This window comes from Chenopodium album, chromosome 5, assembly GCF_948465745.1.
Source record: "Chenopodium album chromosome 5, dcCheAlbu1.1, whole genome shotgun sequence".
NCBI lineage: Eukaryota > Viridiplantae > Streptophyta > Magnoliopsida > Caryophyllales > Amaranthaceae > Chenopodium > Chenopodium album.
The window spans coordinates 57174100-57190467 of record NC_137838.1 but is presented as its reverse complement, the minus strand read 5'-3'; the positions used below and the strand labels follow the sequence as shown (position 1 = coordinate 57190467).

Sequence of the window (16368 nt, the reverse complement as noted above, 5' to 3'; positions counted from 1 at the left end):
AGGACCCTCCTCACAACCCAATGTTCATATAAGGACCTTTCGTGCCACCTTTTTCATAAAAGGACCTTCCACACAAGGTCGACCTCATAAAAGGACCTTTCTCGCAAATTTTCCTTATAAAAATATGGTTTGTGCTTGCTTATGCTATTATGATTATGTGAAATCTGTATAGCACCATATAAATAAAGTAACGTATTTCTGGATAGAATAGATGATATGATTTTGACTAACTACAATAAATTAGGGTATGCAATCAAGTTTTTAAGATATGATGCTTTAATTTTTGTTGTTAATTAGGGTACGACATAGTTTTTTAGGGCTAAAAAAGGTATAATTAAGAAGAATTCTTTGTTTATTTTAGGGTGTGTCCTTTTATGAGGCATGTGATCCACGCACTAGACAAAAGTGTATCAACTAATTTTAAGTTATTAAGGTGTGAAATTGAAATTGATTTAATTTTTTTCGTTTTGTTGGATTGGATTATATTTGGTTAAAGTTCTAGAGATTGAGTGTTTACATACAGGATTACTTGTTCCAATAAATTTATAAATTCTTTTGTTGTTCAATTGTAATTGCACCTTTATTTTTCTGACATTTTAAATCAGTATGTGAATCGTAGTGCTAGAATAAAAAGGTGGTTGATGAGTGTATGACTCATCATGAAAATAATTGTTTTTTTTTAATAATAGTTTATTATTGCAATTATGATAACTGTATGTTGTTACGATAGAACATCATATATATAACATTAAAGATTCACATGTTCAAAATATTTAAATTGAATTCATAATAAGATATGTACATCTTTCTAACAATTGACGACTTACAATAGCCTTGTAATAAGCATAAGATGAATTTCGAGTTATGATTATGAATTTATGATGAAACAAATCAATTCGATTTGTAAAAGTTTTGTGTTGACCGGACTCACGTGAGTCCGGTCATACAAACAGAAAATAAAAATTGAGGATCTTAATGGTCATAAATTAGATAATAATAGTCAGATATTAGATTATAATGGTCAGAAATTAAATTATAATGGTCAGATATTAAATTATAAATATCAGATACCATATTATAAATTTATAATTGTCAGAAAATATGTTGTAAATATCAGAAAATAGGTTAAATATATCAGAAATTAGAGTATAATGGTCAGGTATTAAAACCCCTCCTTCCTTCTTCTCTTTCTCTCTCCTCAACAACCACCATCTCTCTCATCTTTCTCTGCAACTCACATTATTAGTTGCTGAAATCATGTAATTTGAATCGATTAGTATTTTGTTGATTAGAGAAAGCGAAGAAGGAAGCGACGAAAGCAAGTGGTTCATGCTGTTAATGGCGGAGTTCAAGAAACATTTCTACATCAAAAGCAAATCGAGCTCGAAATTCAAGCTATTACTCAATTGTTTTACTCATCAATGGCAGAGTTCAATGGCGGAGTTCGAAATTCGAGCTGTTAATGGCGGAGTTCAATGTTTTACTCATCAATGGTTTTACTCGAAATTCGAGCTTTTACTACATTAACAGAAGGTTAATGGCGGACTTCAATGTTTTACTCATCAATGGCTTGCTGCTTAGCTTCTCGATCTCTTAATGCCGCAATTAAAATTAAGGTCTGGGTTTGGGCTCTTTGGTCGGTGGTGGTGGAGTTATGGTGGTGGTGGACTCATGTGAAACAGACTCATACAAACCTTCTAATTCTATTTTTGGCTACAATAATCCGTCAATCCTACATACCAAAAAATAGGTAGTATATGCTTATGGAAAAATCAAAGCATAATTGTAATAAGCAATTTAATTAAACTATTAACTACACTAAATAAAACAAGGCATATGTAAAGCAAATCACTTAAGTTCATCATTTAGAATAATATACAATAAACAAGCTTAAGACTAGGAAATTAAAACTAAAAGCTCAAGCACCATTTGATGCCACTACTAGTGAGGTACATGTTAGTTTCTTGCAAAGTCACTTACATGGCAAGAAACTTCACGTACCATTCATTGGCCTAAGCTAGCTAATTAAGCTATTATATTTAACATTTGATTTTTAACAATCCGCGAGGCTTGCTTTCCTCTAATGACTAAATCTCAAACCACAATTATGATGCATGCAACAATGGACAAAAAATAAAAATGCTTAAAGGTATATGAGTATTTGGGAAATCAATCATGGTAACTATGTACTATTAGACGTTTTTATAATATCACCCCGACTAATTTGCCCTTTTTAAAAATAACCCTCATGAACTCGAAAATTGAAATTTCATCGGCCTAAATTTTTAAATTTTAAAATAGGTCAATAAAATAACAATTTTTGAGTTCATCAAGATTATTTTTTAAAGTTGTCAAATGTTGAGGTTATTTTTGAAAACGGCCTATAGTACATATTTACCATGATCAATTATCCCAAGTTTTAGATTAGTATTTTTTTATTTTTTTGGAAGTGAAATTGTAGGTTGCTCAAAATGAACCCCAATTATTCCCTTGGTAATCATCTAAGTTCCACAAGGCAGCGTCCCAGCAAAGAAGATCGACGTTAGAAGCTTCACAAGAAATATTATTATCGCTATAACAACCCCAATTATTCCTTTGTTCTTCAGTATATGTTGGATAAATAATGTTAGCACCCATCTCAGCTTGTCGAGCTTGCGGTACTAGACTTGTAGTCGTCGTTGTAGTGTTTGTTACCTTATTGCTATCGCTATCCTCGAGGAGGATAGACATGATTTTTTTCATGTCCATCGCCGTAAACTGTTGCTGTTGCTGCTGCTGCTGCTGTTGCTGCTGCTGCTGCTGCTGCTGCAGAAGCTGCTGTTGCTGAAACTGCTGTTGCTGAAACTTCTGTTTCCTTAACAAGCGAGTTTTCGATTTTTCGAGGTTGTTTGGTGAAGCCTTGTCCTTCTTCTTGAAATGTGTCCTCCAGTAGTTCTTGATCTCATTATCAGTTCTTCCAGGCAAGCTTCGCGCAATGGTGGACCACCTAGTACAAGTACAAGTACGTGCTATTAGTTAATTGGATGTTAAATCTATAATTAGTTGTTGTGTTCCATTGTAAATCTTGTAATAATTAATGTGGTTAGTGGAAATAATGCAAAGAAATATCTAGCTAAATTAAGGTTAAAAAATTACCTGTTGCCCCACCTAGCATGGAGCTCTAGGATGATGCTTTCTTCATGTGGAGTGATTTGCCCTCGTTTAAGGTCGGGTCTTAAGTAATTAACCCACCTTAATCTACAACTTTTACCATTCCTTCTCAATCCTAATTTACACAAGAAATATAAAACGATGTTAATTTAATTACAAAACACGTCTATTTTTCTTTATAATGAATGAGCTAAAAGAACATTACAAATTACAGATGGGAGAAAGGAATGTGAACTGTGAAGGTGTGATCTATTGTATACATATCGACCACCAATGTTTCCCACTATGTTAATTAGATCAAGATGGTCCGTTATTGACAAATATATAACTTGATTGATGTTAAGTGCAAGATTAATAATATAATCAAGAAATGTATCACTAGCTAATTATGATATGATAAACATTGTATCATGAAGATATAAATTATGCATGCGTCATGCACATGTGTTGATGTAAAGAGTAATGCACGTATAATGTAAACAAATTGCGTTACATTCAATAGGAAGATATGCTTAGACAACATGATAGCTTAGGCTAATTGAGGTGGTCTCATGTGAATATTGTGGCATATGCATAACTTTATGTTTAAGTTGCGTTATCTAAAAAATGTTTTATTAATTATGACATTGACCAAGTAATAGTTGATTAATAAGTCATTAATTGTATACTCCTAATGATTTGAATGATACATGGCAAGTCATTCTATTCTATCTCTTAACACAAGGATATTAGATTAGAACTCCTAAAGATTCGAATTGAATGATATGCTGAGTCATTATATTCTCTCAACACAAAATGGATATATATTAGATCAAAACGCTAAGGCTGCGTGCACAATAATTAAGTTGGTAATCTAGGAGCTAAGTCTTAAACCAGAGACTAAATGAACACGTACCACTCAAACTAGAGGAGTAGTGCCTCAATCAAGGGTATGGAGTGATCGAGTAAATTGAGGGTAACAAGAACATCAAATCCAATTAGCTAGGACTATTATACCTAAAATATGAATGAAGCAAGTAGTACCTGCAAGTCTAGCAACAGAATTCCATCTTCCTTCACCATGGAGCTTAACATATTCAACGAGCAACCTATCTTCTTCGGCGGTCCACGGCCCTTTTCGCCACCCGCCGTCTCCCAACATTCCCCAGCTCATCCCCATATGTGCTCCCATCACTCCCCTACAAGACATCTTACAAAACTAGCAAACAAAAAAACCTCAACAAAATTTTTGAGTAAAAACAAAAAAAAATTCTAGCTCTTGTTGTTGCTTACTTTTTTTTTTTTTGAAACATTGTTGTTGCTTACTTACGTAAGCTTTTGGCTCCTAAATTCTCTTGCACATTTAGGCTACTGCTTGTTGCATATTTATACCCCTTCAATAATATACCTCATTTTATTATGCCCTGCTAAAAAAAAAGACCCTTAACATTTGTCACTTTCATGAGTCTTTAAGAAAAATTAGATTTTTATCCCACTATATACTAACATCATGTCAAGTTAAATTACCAAAATACCCATTACCTTTTAGCTTAATGGATGAGATCTTCTCTTCGTCTTTTAGACCCTTTTAAGCTAAGCTCTTTTAATAATGTCAATAGTTAATGCAAGAGCATTATAGATTATATTCACTATCATTTTCAATCTCAAAGTAATTAAATTAACCTATTACATTAACTATATATGTAACTGTATCCTTTTACTAAAGTTTAATCTTTTGTCTAATATAAGCTTCATTTTAAAATGTTATATACATGCATAAAGGGTCGATTTTCACACTAATTTGTTGTTATACTTTATTCTAAAAGATGTCTTTTAAATGATCAAACTATAAGATGACGACTAAAAATCATTTTCTAAGTACTCTATATTCTGTTAGTCCAAGAATCTAAGTCTTGAGATCAAAATTCGAGCATATGATTGAGAAAGAAAGCTATAATATATATATACTTGTAGTTTGTACTTGTATAGAATATTTTTCCAAGGTTGGTACAAAGGTTGTTCGAAAATTGTGTGTTAAAATATAAATATACTGTAACATTTTCTTAAATAGGCAATTTTACAAAACTTATCAAATTTTGTAACAGGATGTATGATTACAGTGGTAAACGTAATATTCTCTCCTATCCGAAAGTTGTTTATGCATTGTTTATCCTAAATTGATTTGAGTTAGCTTAGCATAAATTGTAAACATAAAAATTTGTGAAGAAAAAGAAATACTTTGATTTTAGTTAGCTTAGCATTACCATGTGAATGATATAAGATTTTCTTAACCCTCGTTAATTATAACTTTATGCCCTGTTTACTTCACCTTATTTTTGCCAAATCAAAATAATTTTTACTGAACTTAAATTATTTTTGCTTTTCTTAAATTAATTTGTTAAAATAAAATAATTTTTGCTAAACATAAATTATTTATACTGAATTGTAATATTAATTACTGATTTCCTATTATATTTTTCTTTTGAAATCACTGATTGTTATTGAGCTGAAATTAGTTTTATTAAACTGAACTTATTTATATTAAATGAAATTATTTTTACTGAATTTAATTTTTGTAAAATGAAGTGAACATGGCCTTAATTAACACTTACCAAACAGACCAAATAAAGATTTTTGACAGATGGAGTAATGCTTACTTATCATGAGGAATTTTTCAATCAAATTGTCAAATTGACAAAAACACATGAAGCACTTGACTTATCTACTTCGATTAAAAATAAATAAAAATCATGACAAAAATTTGGAATTGGAGGACAGCTTTTAGAGTTAAGGATCAATAAGAATATAAGGTTAAGAAGTAATTATGATGCTAAACAATGTTAAGGAATGGATAAACAATATATAATTTGATGGTTAAAAAGCCACGTATAGCTCTTTTTTTTTTTGAAACAAAGCCACGTATAGCTCTAGATGTAGGGTCTTATTATGCAAAACAATCCAGGTACAAAGAATTAATAGCTATAAAGCACTGCCTGAAAATAATTAATTAAAGAATTGCTAAGGAATAAAATATTTTTGGGTGATATACCATCCTAAAGCTATGATAACTACTACGTATCCAATAAAAATTCACCATCTGTTGCTACTTTCTTCTTATATCAAACCACTACCATTTTAAGGTGATTTTGTCACGCTCAACTTATATATCAAATCTTTAATTAAATTAATTAATGGATTTTATTAATTTATTTATTTTTGTGATTTTGGAGTCATTAACAAACGTGAAACGAACCATCATCATTAGGTGACCGTATACAATAAGAGATAGAAGATTTAGAATAATAAGTACTTTTTAAGGTGACGGTCTATATTTTATTTATTTACTCGTATTTATAGAGTGTAGTGATAAGTTTTTGATCTGATGACTTGAAAATTATGTAGTAAAATTTTAGTTCGAGGCTCTATAGGAGTAGGAATTCTCTTATCATTCTCTGATTCTATACTGTCATCCCACTCTTAGGCTATGTTTGGATAACAAAAAATGGAAGGAAAGAAAGGGAAGGGAAAGGGAGGGAGACAAAGTTCCTTGTTTGGATAATATGTTGGGGAAGGGAAGGGGAGGGGGAGGGAGGGATCTATTTTCCCTCCTCCTTTAATAAAAACCTTCCCTTCAAAATTGGAGAGATTTGGAGGGAAAATGAAGCTCATCATTTCCTTCACTTTCCCTTCCTTCCCCTTCCTCCTATTTCCCTCCCTTCCATCTCCCTTCTAGTTTGTTATCCAAACATAGCATTAATGCGTCTGATGTATAAAGCTGGATTAATTTATGAGAAGTGGTGTAGGTTCAATAGGATCGTCTTTCTTCAATCCTTACTTAAAAAATGAAAGAATATAGTACGTCATCATGATCAAATAGGTGGTTCGTGTTAAGATAATTATGTAAATAATTAGCTTAGTCAAAGTGTATATATTGTTTCCTAGTTTATAGGATACGTTTAAGTTTGTTTCCTAGTTATTTGCGTAGAATTATGCCTAAATAATTCCTTGTATATTTGTATAAATGTTGATGAGTAATGGAGGAAACAATTCACGGAAAATACTCTTTTATGGTATCAGCAGTCTAGGGCAATTAATCTTCCGCTGCACCCTAGGTCCCTAGCTTTCCGCCATTAATCTTACTCTTTTAGTTCGTGTATATGTTGAATTGTCCCTGAAAAAAGAACTTTCATCCGTGAAGGATGAGTAGTGGATGCTTCGTTCTACCAACTTTAAGGACTCAAATGTTTAGTTTTTTAAAAAAATAAATAAATAAAATAAAATAAAATAAAAAAAATTGATGACTCAAATTGCCTCAAATTGCAACTTGCAAACATTTTAACAGGCGTCCAACAGTATTGCCAAAACTTCTAAGATATTTATTAAATTTGTTAGAAGCTACGAAGCAGCCAATACATGATCTAGATGTCTCCAAAATGAGTTAAAGATTGCCGTGTCCTAAAAACAACACTATTAGTGACAAGTTTGCTCTAACTTGGTGTTAATAGAGAATGTTGGAATTTAGATGCTACTAGCCTACTAGGCGTTCCTTTTCCATTTTCTTCTAATACTATTTTTAAACATCTAAAATAGAATCTCAAGCATATATTTAGTATGAATCACAAGAATTGCTACATACACAATTTGATATGTACAACACCCTACCGTTAACATGAACTAATTGAATTTTTTTTTTTTTTTTGAAAGAATGAACTAATTGAATTTGACATGATCCTAACCAATCCAACAAAAAAAATATTTCTAAGGCTAGTATCTTTATGTGAAATCTTCTTGTTGTAACGGATGTGAGAAATAACAAATTAATGAATGCAAAACAAATAAATAGGACACACAGATTTACGTGGTTCACCAACAATGTGTTGGCTACGTCCACGGGCAGGCGAGAGAAAAACTTTATTGATCTTGAGGAAATTCCAGATTACAGATTGATAATGTCAATTATCAATAATAGACTAAGGTATGAATAAACCTTAACTAGGAATATATATAGCTTCCCCAAATAAGATAGATAAGTGCATAAAAACGGCCCATGAAACCTTAATAAATCGTGTAGGTTCCACCGTGCACAAACGGAGAGCTCTCGCTCACCATCGAACGAGCTATCGCTCGGACCCCAGTCGAGCTATCGCTCATGGTCGAGCGAGCTATCGCTCGGCCCCTATCTCACCTTCGACCTTCGCGAGCTACCGAGCGACCTATCGCTCGGCCTAAGCGAACCAAGCTGTCTTCGTGAGCTATAGCTTACTCGCATAGGAGATATAGCTCCAATTTCGTCGCAACTCCATATGCTTCCGAAACTACCGAGCTACCTGACAGGATAAAGTCGTATCCCCTAATCAAAAATAATTACCTAAATCACTAACTAAAGTAGATAGGGAAGTAGGGTCGATCTCCACAGGGAAACAAGTCTTTTTACTCCTAATTAAATATTATAATCTAAATTATTTAAGTAACCAATATTTATGAATGAATAAGAAACTAAACTAAAAAGAGTAGGAATAGGGAGAAAATAATATATAAAAGGATCTAGGGCATAGGTTCACCAATAAATAATACTCCGGGGTAAAATAGGGTAATCAATCATTGACATTGCATAAATAACATGATTAACAGGCTCTCGCAATTTTATTAATCAACATAGATCTAACAGGCTCTCGCAATTTACTAGATCTAAGTTCTTATTGAAAATAGCCTTTAATATCAAATTAACATATGCTCGATTCATCAATTTAATATTGCTATACTTTTTCAAGCCGCAATTGTAAAACATTAAAACAATCCAATAAGAAATCATCATGCAATACCAACAATCAATAATAGTCAATCATCAACGCATCAATTAACCAGATTGTAAAGGGCTCACGCTACTTATTGCAATCACACAATTAATTTACCGGTATTAAATCTCATCTCTCGAATCTTGATTTAACCATTTATAAATTAACTTGCCTATTGAAACTAGACCTAAACATCAATTCTCATCTCTCGATTCTTGAATCAATATTGTCAAACTCATGCATAAAAGATAGGCCTAATCTAGTCACAGAGCGTTTAATCAATCAATAGGAAATTAATCTAGCATTGATAATCAACAACAATAATTTACCCCTTCATATTATTTATTAGATCCCCATAAACCCTAGAAATTAAACTACTCACACATATTAAAAACTAAACTAATCAAAACAATAAAATAAATCATGGTGAGAGAAATAAAATAAATAACTAAGATTAAGGGAAAAGAAATCGTTACCAAATAATCTGGAATTAATCAAAGAAATAATAACAAAGGTTTTGAGAGAGAGTTTAGAGAGAGAGAGAGAAAACTAAGTAGTGAGAGAAAGTCTAAGAGAAAGGATTAAGAGAAAAAGAAGAGATCCTAAAATCGTATTACGGAGGAGTATTTATACTCCGTACAAGAATCCTAAACTAAAACAAATTAAAACGACTCTAATCGTCTCCTAAATATACAGGCGCCCGATCGGGCGAGGCACCGCCCGATCGGGCGCGCCTTTTTTCACCTCTAATAGCAATCTCGCGCCCGGCCGGGCGCGTCACCAGGCGCTTCTCCCGCCCGGCCGGGCGCGCCTCCGGGCGCCAGCCTTTTTGGCCGGGCGGATCATTTGGGCCAATATTTGGACTTCGATTGGGCTCAAATTCTTCGGGCCAACCTGGGTTTCCTCTTTGGGTCTTGAATACTCGGTCCAAATGCCCTGGTATCACCTCTACCGAGCCCTTAATCACCGGTTCGATGTCTCTAACCGGCCCTGGGCTATAAACTCTGGCCGTGCTTTTCCAATGCTCGTGATTGCTCCTAAATATCTCGGGAAAATACTCCAAAAGCATAAATCCCTGCAAAAGTCAACCAAACCTACGAAAACACTAGAAAACACCAATTAGTAATAAAAGTGGCTCCAAAGAGCCAGAAACACTACTAATTATGACCAAGGGACGGGGGTAAAATACTATATAGAATGGACACATCAAACTCCCCCAAGCCAAACCTTTGCTTGTCCCTAAGCAAAGATCTCATCAATGAATCAATAAATATGCTTCACCCCAATAAGTAAAAATCAAGCACAAACGATCCAAGGTAAATCAAATAAACACGCTTCAGAGTCAATCAATCAAATCCATCCAATTACCTATCTTCCCTAACAATTGTCAAACAGAGCAAACCACAAGAGCATATAGAATTCAAGACTAGTGCTCACATACTCGACTCTCATTTATGTGGCGAGTAAAAGACGTACTCGATCGCTCTCCAACCACCCCTTTAATGTGAACAATGCCCTCCCAACTCACACTCTCGTGTGTATAAAACAATGAACGCTCAATCCTACTAGTCGACTCGAAATATGCCAAATCATAACTTGCATTGATAAACAACACTTTCACATTCATACAATTCTATGCACAAAGGTCGGAAGGTCTTTAAAGCTTGTAATGTAAGGCTAGGGTAAAGGGTAGGATAAATTTGGGAATAAGTGAGAGAAAAGCTATGCTTAAAGGAGCCAATCCTAATAAAACCCATGATCAAAAATAAATAATCATCAACATCGATCTCCTACATAACCAACTCTAACATCAACCAAATATACTCCAATCATAATAAATAAACCTAACACTTACAATTTCACTCATAAGATATAATAATGGAGTAATAGAGTGAATAAACAAACTTAATTTTCCAAACTTGAAATTTTTCCATTGAGGCTCAAAATTATTCTTTACAAACCTCCAACTAGAACATTTGAACATTTTTTTCTTTTTTTTTTCTTTTGAAGTTCGCTTATTTTTTCACATTTTTTTCTTTGAACTTCTCTTTTTTTTTTTCATAATATCATGCTTTATTTTTTTCAATAAAATATAACTCTCAAACTCCTCAAAAATATACATGAATAATCAACAAAACAAATTCTCAAAATCCCACCCAAATTGTGCAAATAAATAGCACACTACAAACTCCCTCACCTCATTCACTAATAGCTCCCCCAAGCCAAGCTTGGGACTAGTAACCAATGGGGCAAAATAGGCTTGTAATATGGCTAATAAACAACAAAAAGTCAAAGCAACAACATGGGTAGCAAGAAGGGAACAAATGTATCTACAATGTCTAGAGGCTACCTAAAAGAACAAATGCCTTCGTCCTCCACAATGTGCATAATAATGAATCATATAAATATTACTAATAGTAGCAAACCAATACTCAAATTCATTGACATACCAGGAACTATGGAACTATCACACATTTCCTAACCAAATCAACTAGTCAAGCACTATATTCACAAGTAGTTGGACAAAATTGACGCATGTAAAGGTTTCAAGGAAATCAAACATCATATCATGATCAACTAATCTACAATGCCTATCATCAAATACCAAGGATTAAAACAAATTTCTAAAGTAAGGGGCACAGGGAAGCATAATTTATAACTCATTGGAACGTATTTTTGAATTTTTTTTTAATTTTTCAATTTTTTTTGTATTTTTATATATAAAGAAAGCAATAAAGCTAACGTAAGAAAACACACCAAAAATAAAAGAAAAGAGAAAAAGAAAAATACCAAACCAAAATCTCCCCCAAGCCAGAATCAGACAATGTTCTCATTGGCTCGGAAACTAGCCCAGCATAGCTAGTCCTCATCATCCTCGTCCATCGAGCCGAAACCCGCACCTCCACTGCCACCTGCACCACCTGCACTAGAAGAGCTACCACCAAAATAGTCAGCGTGAAAACTCCCCCCCGCCGGTCCCCCGAAAGGAATGTCCTGCCCGTACCCGAAAAAGGAAGAATAGTCAGAGTAAATACCACGGGCAATGGGATCCCTACCGTATCCCTGGGGTGGAGGCTGAAACCAGTCAGGGTGGATAGCGTCGTCGGGAATGTTGCCCCGACGAGCATAATCATCGTACATAGGGTAGAGAGCTCTACCCTGGTTCCTCTCTAGGTACCCTAACCTGTGGTCAATAGAGCCCACCATCCTCCTAAGGTCAGTCTGTGCATGCTCAATACGTCCTAGGGCCTGACCTATACTCTGAAAATCCCAAACTGGGTCAGAGTCAACATGAGGGACGGAATGGGACATACGAGGTGGAGAGAAAGCCACCTCGGGCTGGGGCTGAGGTGGTGGAACTGGTGGTGGTGGTGCCTGTCCCCTAGCGTTGGCAACTAAAGCATCATAGGTGTAAGAAAGTTTCCCTGGGGGAAAGGCGGTCAAGTCTGGACTGGGAAGGGGAAAAATAGGCAAAGGTTGCTCGTTCCCAGTCCGAATACACCAAAAGGGTGTCTGCTCGCTATCCTGCCTAACCCACCCCACATCCTCAAAATACCTACCAGTCATGTAGGTATCTGGTCCGCAGTTGGTCAGCTGGTGGGGTCCGTCTACTACAAAACCGGCCTTTTTCACCGCTAATCGAGTGATAAGGCCACCTAAACGGATAGGGGACTTGGAAGTGGTGCTGGCTGTGGCATGCCGACTCAGGTGATGAACTATGAACCTACCTATGTTCAATTTCCCGAACCCGTATACATAGTGACCTATTATAGCTAGTTCGTTGGTTTGAGCGTTATGAGGCTCGGCCCTACCCAAAAAGCACAATCCCGCAAATCTTTGCCAGATTTTCGGGACAGGGTGGTGAATGGGTTTGGTACTAGCATGTTGGGGATCGGGGGCAGGTAAACCAGTCAAAGCAAAATATAAATCACCCATTTTATAATCTTCATGCCACTGGTGAGATAATTCAGAATTTAATTCAAAAATTTTACAGAATTCAACAAAAGTTAAACTAATATTTCTATTATTTAACCTGAAAAATAAATTAGGCCCATTCCTACTACTAACAACATGAAAAGTGGACAAAAATTCACAGGTGAGTTCTCGGTATGTAGGATAATGCATGTCAACGAATTTTCTCATGCCAATATCATTCAAAAATCGTTTAACATAATCAAACAAACCATATGATTCCAAGGTAGGGCGGTGCAACCACCGAGAAGGGATTACCTCACGACCGACCAAATGCTCCAATCTTTCTTTCTGTTCCCGGCTCACGATTCGGATCATGGGCCAATACGGGAGTTGCAAGTCTGGGTTGTACTCCTCCCTCGAGCTGGAGCTCCTACCAAAAATTGATCTTGCCCTCTTTGAAGCCATGTAGAGAAATGGGTCGAAAATATTTTGAATTAAAACTGGAAATTTTTTGTATGAGAGTGAAGAGGATGAAGAGAGGATCACAAATATATAAAAAGTTTTGAATTTGGATTGGTAATGGAGGAGAAATCTTAGAGAGAAGTTAGAGAAAATTTGAGTTTTAGAGAGAGAAAGTAATGGAGGAAAGAAGAAATGAAGAAAGAAGAAAGAAAGAAGAAGAAAAGGGCGTCTGAAATCCCTCGCGCCCGGTCGGGCGGTGGCTCGCCCGGTCGGGCGATCTGACCAATGGATTCCACCTTTCTCTCGCGCCCGGTCGGGCGCTAGTCGCCCGATCGGGCGAATTTTTGCCAAAAATTTCTTCTCTTCTCGCGCCCGATCGGGCGAAGCTTGCTCGATCGGGCGGACAAATTAGTCCGTAAACGTCAAAATTCGCGCCCGGTCAGGCGCTTCTCACCCGGTCGGGCGAAATTTCTTATTTTTGAAGCCCTGCTCTCGCGCCTGATCGGGCAAGCTTCGCCCGGTCGGGCCCGAGACTAAATCGGGGAATGCTAATTTTATTCTGTTCTCAAGAAGTTGTCTAACTCTTTTCCTTCAAATCTATACAAACACTCATAAAACTCATTAAATTCCCTCGTCTCTCCTCTCATAAGAAAAAGAAAAGAGAAACTAGTCTAAAAAGCATTAAAAATACGGGTTGCCTCCCGCAAAGCGCTGGTTTATCTAGGTCCCGCATGACCTTCTTACCAAGTACAATTCCTAAGACCCTTGGCCTAACGCTTGATCGGGTGGTTTCTCACCCGGTCTAGCGATGTTTAGGCTGCGATGCGGCTTCCTGATATAACCTGTGGGACGCCAAGTTGCCTTATCTGGTGGATCCTCCTTGACTTGGGATGGGGGATCTTCAATGCTACGCACTAAAAACCCTTCTTCGATCGAATGTTGCTTCAAATTGTCATTGCGTTCAACACTTGCAACTTGATCTGGCGGAACACATACTGTAGGCTCGATTCGCACAACTTGCTCGATCGGTTCCACTTGTTCATCCTCGAAACCAAGACCAACATTGTAGAGTGCTCTTTGTATTGCATCGACTTCCTTCTGCCATTTGTCTATCTCATCTGAAAAGGATGCAACACAAGATACCGCCTCCAAGGGATCTTTTTCAAGAGCTTGGGGCTTGTTAGAATAATTGACAACCGCGTTAACACTGAAACATTTCTCCTCAGTCATGGAGATTTTGGGGGTATTATTCAGATTAAAAACCACTTTATCGTCCCCTACTAATAGCGTTAACTTACCACTTCTAACATCTATGATTGCTCCTGCAGTGTTAAGGAATGGTCTACCCAGAATAATTGGGGTTTGCATATCCTCAGCCATATCAAGAACAACAAAATCTACAGGTATATAAAATTTACCTACTCTAACGGGGACATCCTCTAAAACACCTAGGGGGTATTTGAAAGAACGGTCGGCCATTTGTAGAGTTATATTGGTAGCTTTTAATTTACCCATATTCAACTTAGAACACACAGATAATGGCATGACACTAACACTAGCACCCAAATCACATAATGCATTATCAATCAGAAGATTACCAATATGACAAGGGATAGAAAAACTACCCGGATCTTTCAATTTAGGTGGAGACTTATTTTGAAGTACGGCACTACACTCTGCAGTGAAAGCTACTGTCTCTACCTCACTAATAGACCTTTTTCTCGTCAAAATTTCTTTCATAAATTTTGCATATGAGGGGATTTGTGTGATCAATTCAGTAAAGGGAACTGTTACCTTCAAATCCTTAACCACCTCCAGGAACTTACCAAACTGCTTATCCAAGTTTGTCTTCAATTGACGATTGGGGAAAGGAAGTTTGATAATTGGCTTTTGAGCATTCTTCTCTTTGTCTGGAGTAGCCACCTTATCCGGAGTTTTACCCTGCAATGTAGGATTAGATGTGTTAGTATTATCTTCTAGCCCTGCAGGGCTAGCAACTACATTGTTTGGTTTAATGGAATCAAGATTAGCATTATTTAATAAAATAGGTTCATCAACTCTGGGCATAGAGGGCCCTTCATAGTTTGAACCACTCCTTAGAGTAATTGCAAATGCTTGATCCGTAGGCCTAGTCGGCTGTGCCGGCAGGGCTCCCTGTTGGCGTGCTTGTAGAGTAGCGGAGAGTTGCACAATTTGATTATCTACAATTTTGTTATGCGCTAGAATTTGATCAATTGTCGCATCTCTGCTCTCCATGTGCTTTTGCATATTGACCAACATAGCTCTGATTTCCCCCAAAGAAGGGTCTGAAGATGAGGGGGGTTGTTGTGGTTGATTCTTCTGGCTAGCATTGGGATGATAGTACTTTTGCTGTTGTTGCTGTGGCACATGTGGTTCTTGTGGTGGTGGATTTTGAACATTAGTGCTCCGGTAGGAAAGGTATGGATGATTCCGATACCCAGGATTGTAAGTGTTGGAGTATGGGTTATTCTGCCTATAGGCTTGAAAGGCATTAACTTGCTCCATGGAACTCCTGCAATCCTGCTCCCAATGACCTACAATACCACAATTTTCACAGAAAGCCTCATTAGAATTATTATTAATCGCAGAAACATTAGCTACGTTAGCAGTGCTCAGATTATCTAATTTTTGACAAATAGAGGTCAGTTGGGCTTGCAAAAAGGATACAGAGTCGACACTATGTTTCCCCTTGTTAGCAAATCCTCTAGGATTCCCATATTGGGAATTGTGTATCGCCATATCTTCAATAACCTGACCTGCATCATCAACATTAAGATTCATAAATCTCCCACTAGCTGCAGAGTCTAATATTATTCTGGAGGAATTTCCAATGCCGTTATAAAAGGCTTGGATTAACTGCCATTGTGCTAAATTATGGTGAGGGAATTCTCTTTGTAAGTCCTTGAACCTCTCCCAAGCCTCATATAAAGACTCATCGGCTTCCTGGGCAAAGTTCTGAATCGCACTTCGTAGTACTGCTGTTCTCTCTGCAGGATAATACTTGTTATAAAAATTCAAAACAAGAGTTTCCCAGTCAGTAATACCA

At 36.3% G+C, this 16368-nt stretch overlaps 1 protein-coding gene and 1 non-coding gene across 2 annotated transcripts; one reads left to right on the top strand and one right to left on the bottom strand.

The window, feature by feature from the left end:
- Window positions 1-2466: 2466 nt before the first annotated feature.
- Window positions 2467-4358, bottom strand: LOC145632936 (uncharacterized). The gene is made up of 3 exons (XM_081685257.1): window positions 4174-4358; window positions 3136-3265; window positions 2467-2986 (listed from the first exon to the last, which is right to left on the bottom strand). Exons 1-3 carry the CDS (start codon window positions 4337-4339, stop codon window positions 2467-2469), a joined length of 816 nt encoding a protein of 271 aa, XP_081541383.1. The 5' UTR covers window positions 4340-4358.
- Window positions 4359-16191: 11833 nt separating this feature from the next.
- On the top strand, window positions 16192-16298 carry LOC145633383 (small nucleolar RNA R71). The gene has a single exon (XR_014112713.1). It is a non-coding gene; the product is annotated as a small nucleolar RNA R71 (small nucleolar RNA).
- Window positions 16299-16368: the final 70 nt, after the last annotated feature.

What these genes read in the sequence shown, in the direction of transcription:
- LOC145632936 (XM_081685257.1), bottom strand. Translation starts at nt 4,339, where the DNA reads ATGTCTTGTAGGGGAGTGATGGGAGCACATATGGGGATGAGCTGGGGA. An exon ending in TTCTGTTGCTAGACTTGCAG is followed by an intron (nt 3,266 to 4,173) that starts GTACTACTTGCT and finishes TGTGTAAATTAG; the next exon opens with GATTGAGAAGGAATGGTAAA. An exon ending in CATGCTAGGTGGGGCAACAG is followed by an intron (nt 2,987 to 3,135) that starts GTAATTTTTTAA and finishes TACTTGTACTAG; the next exon opens with GTGGTCCACCATTGCGCGAA.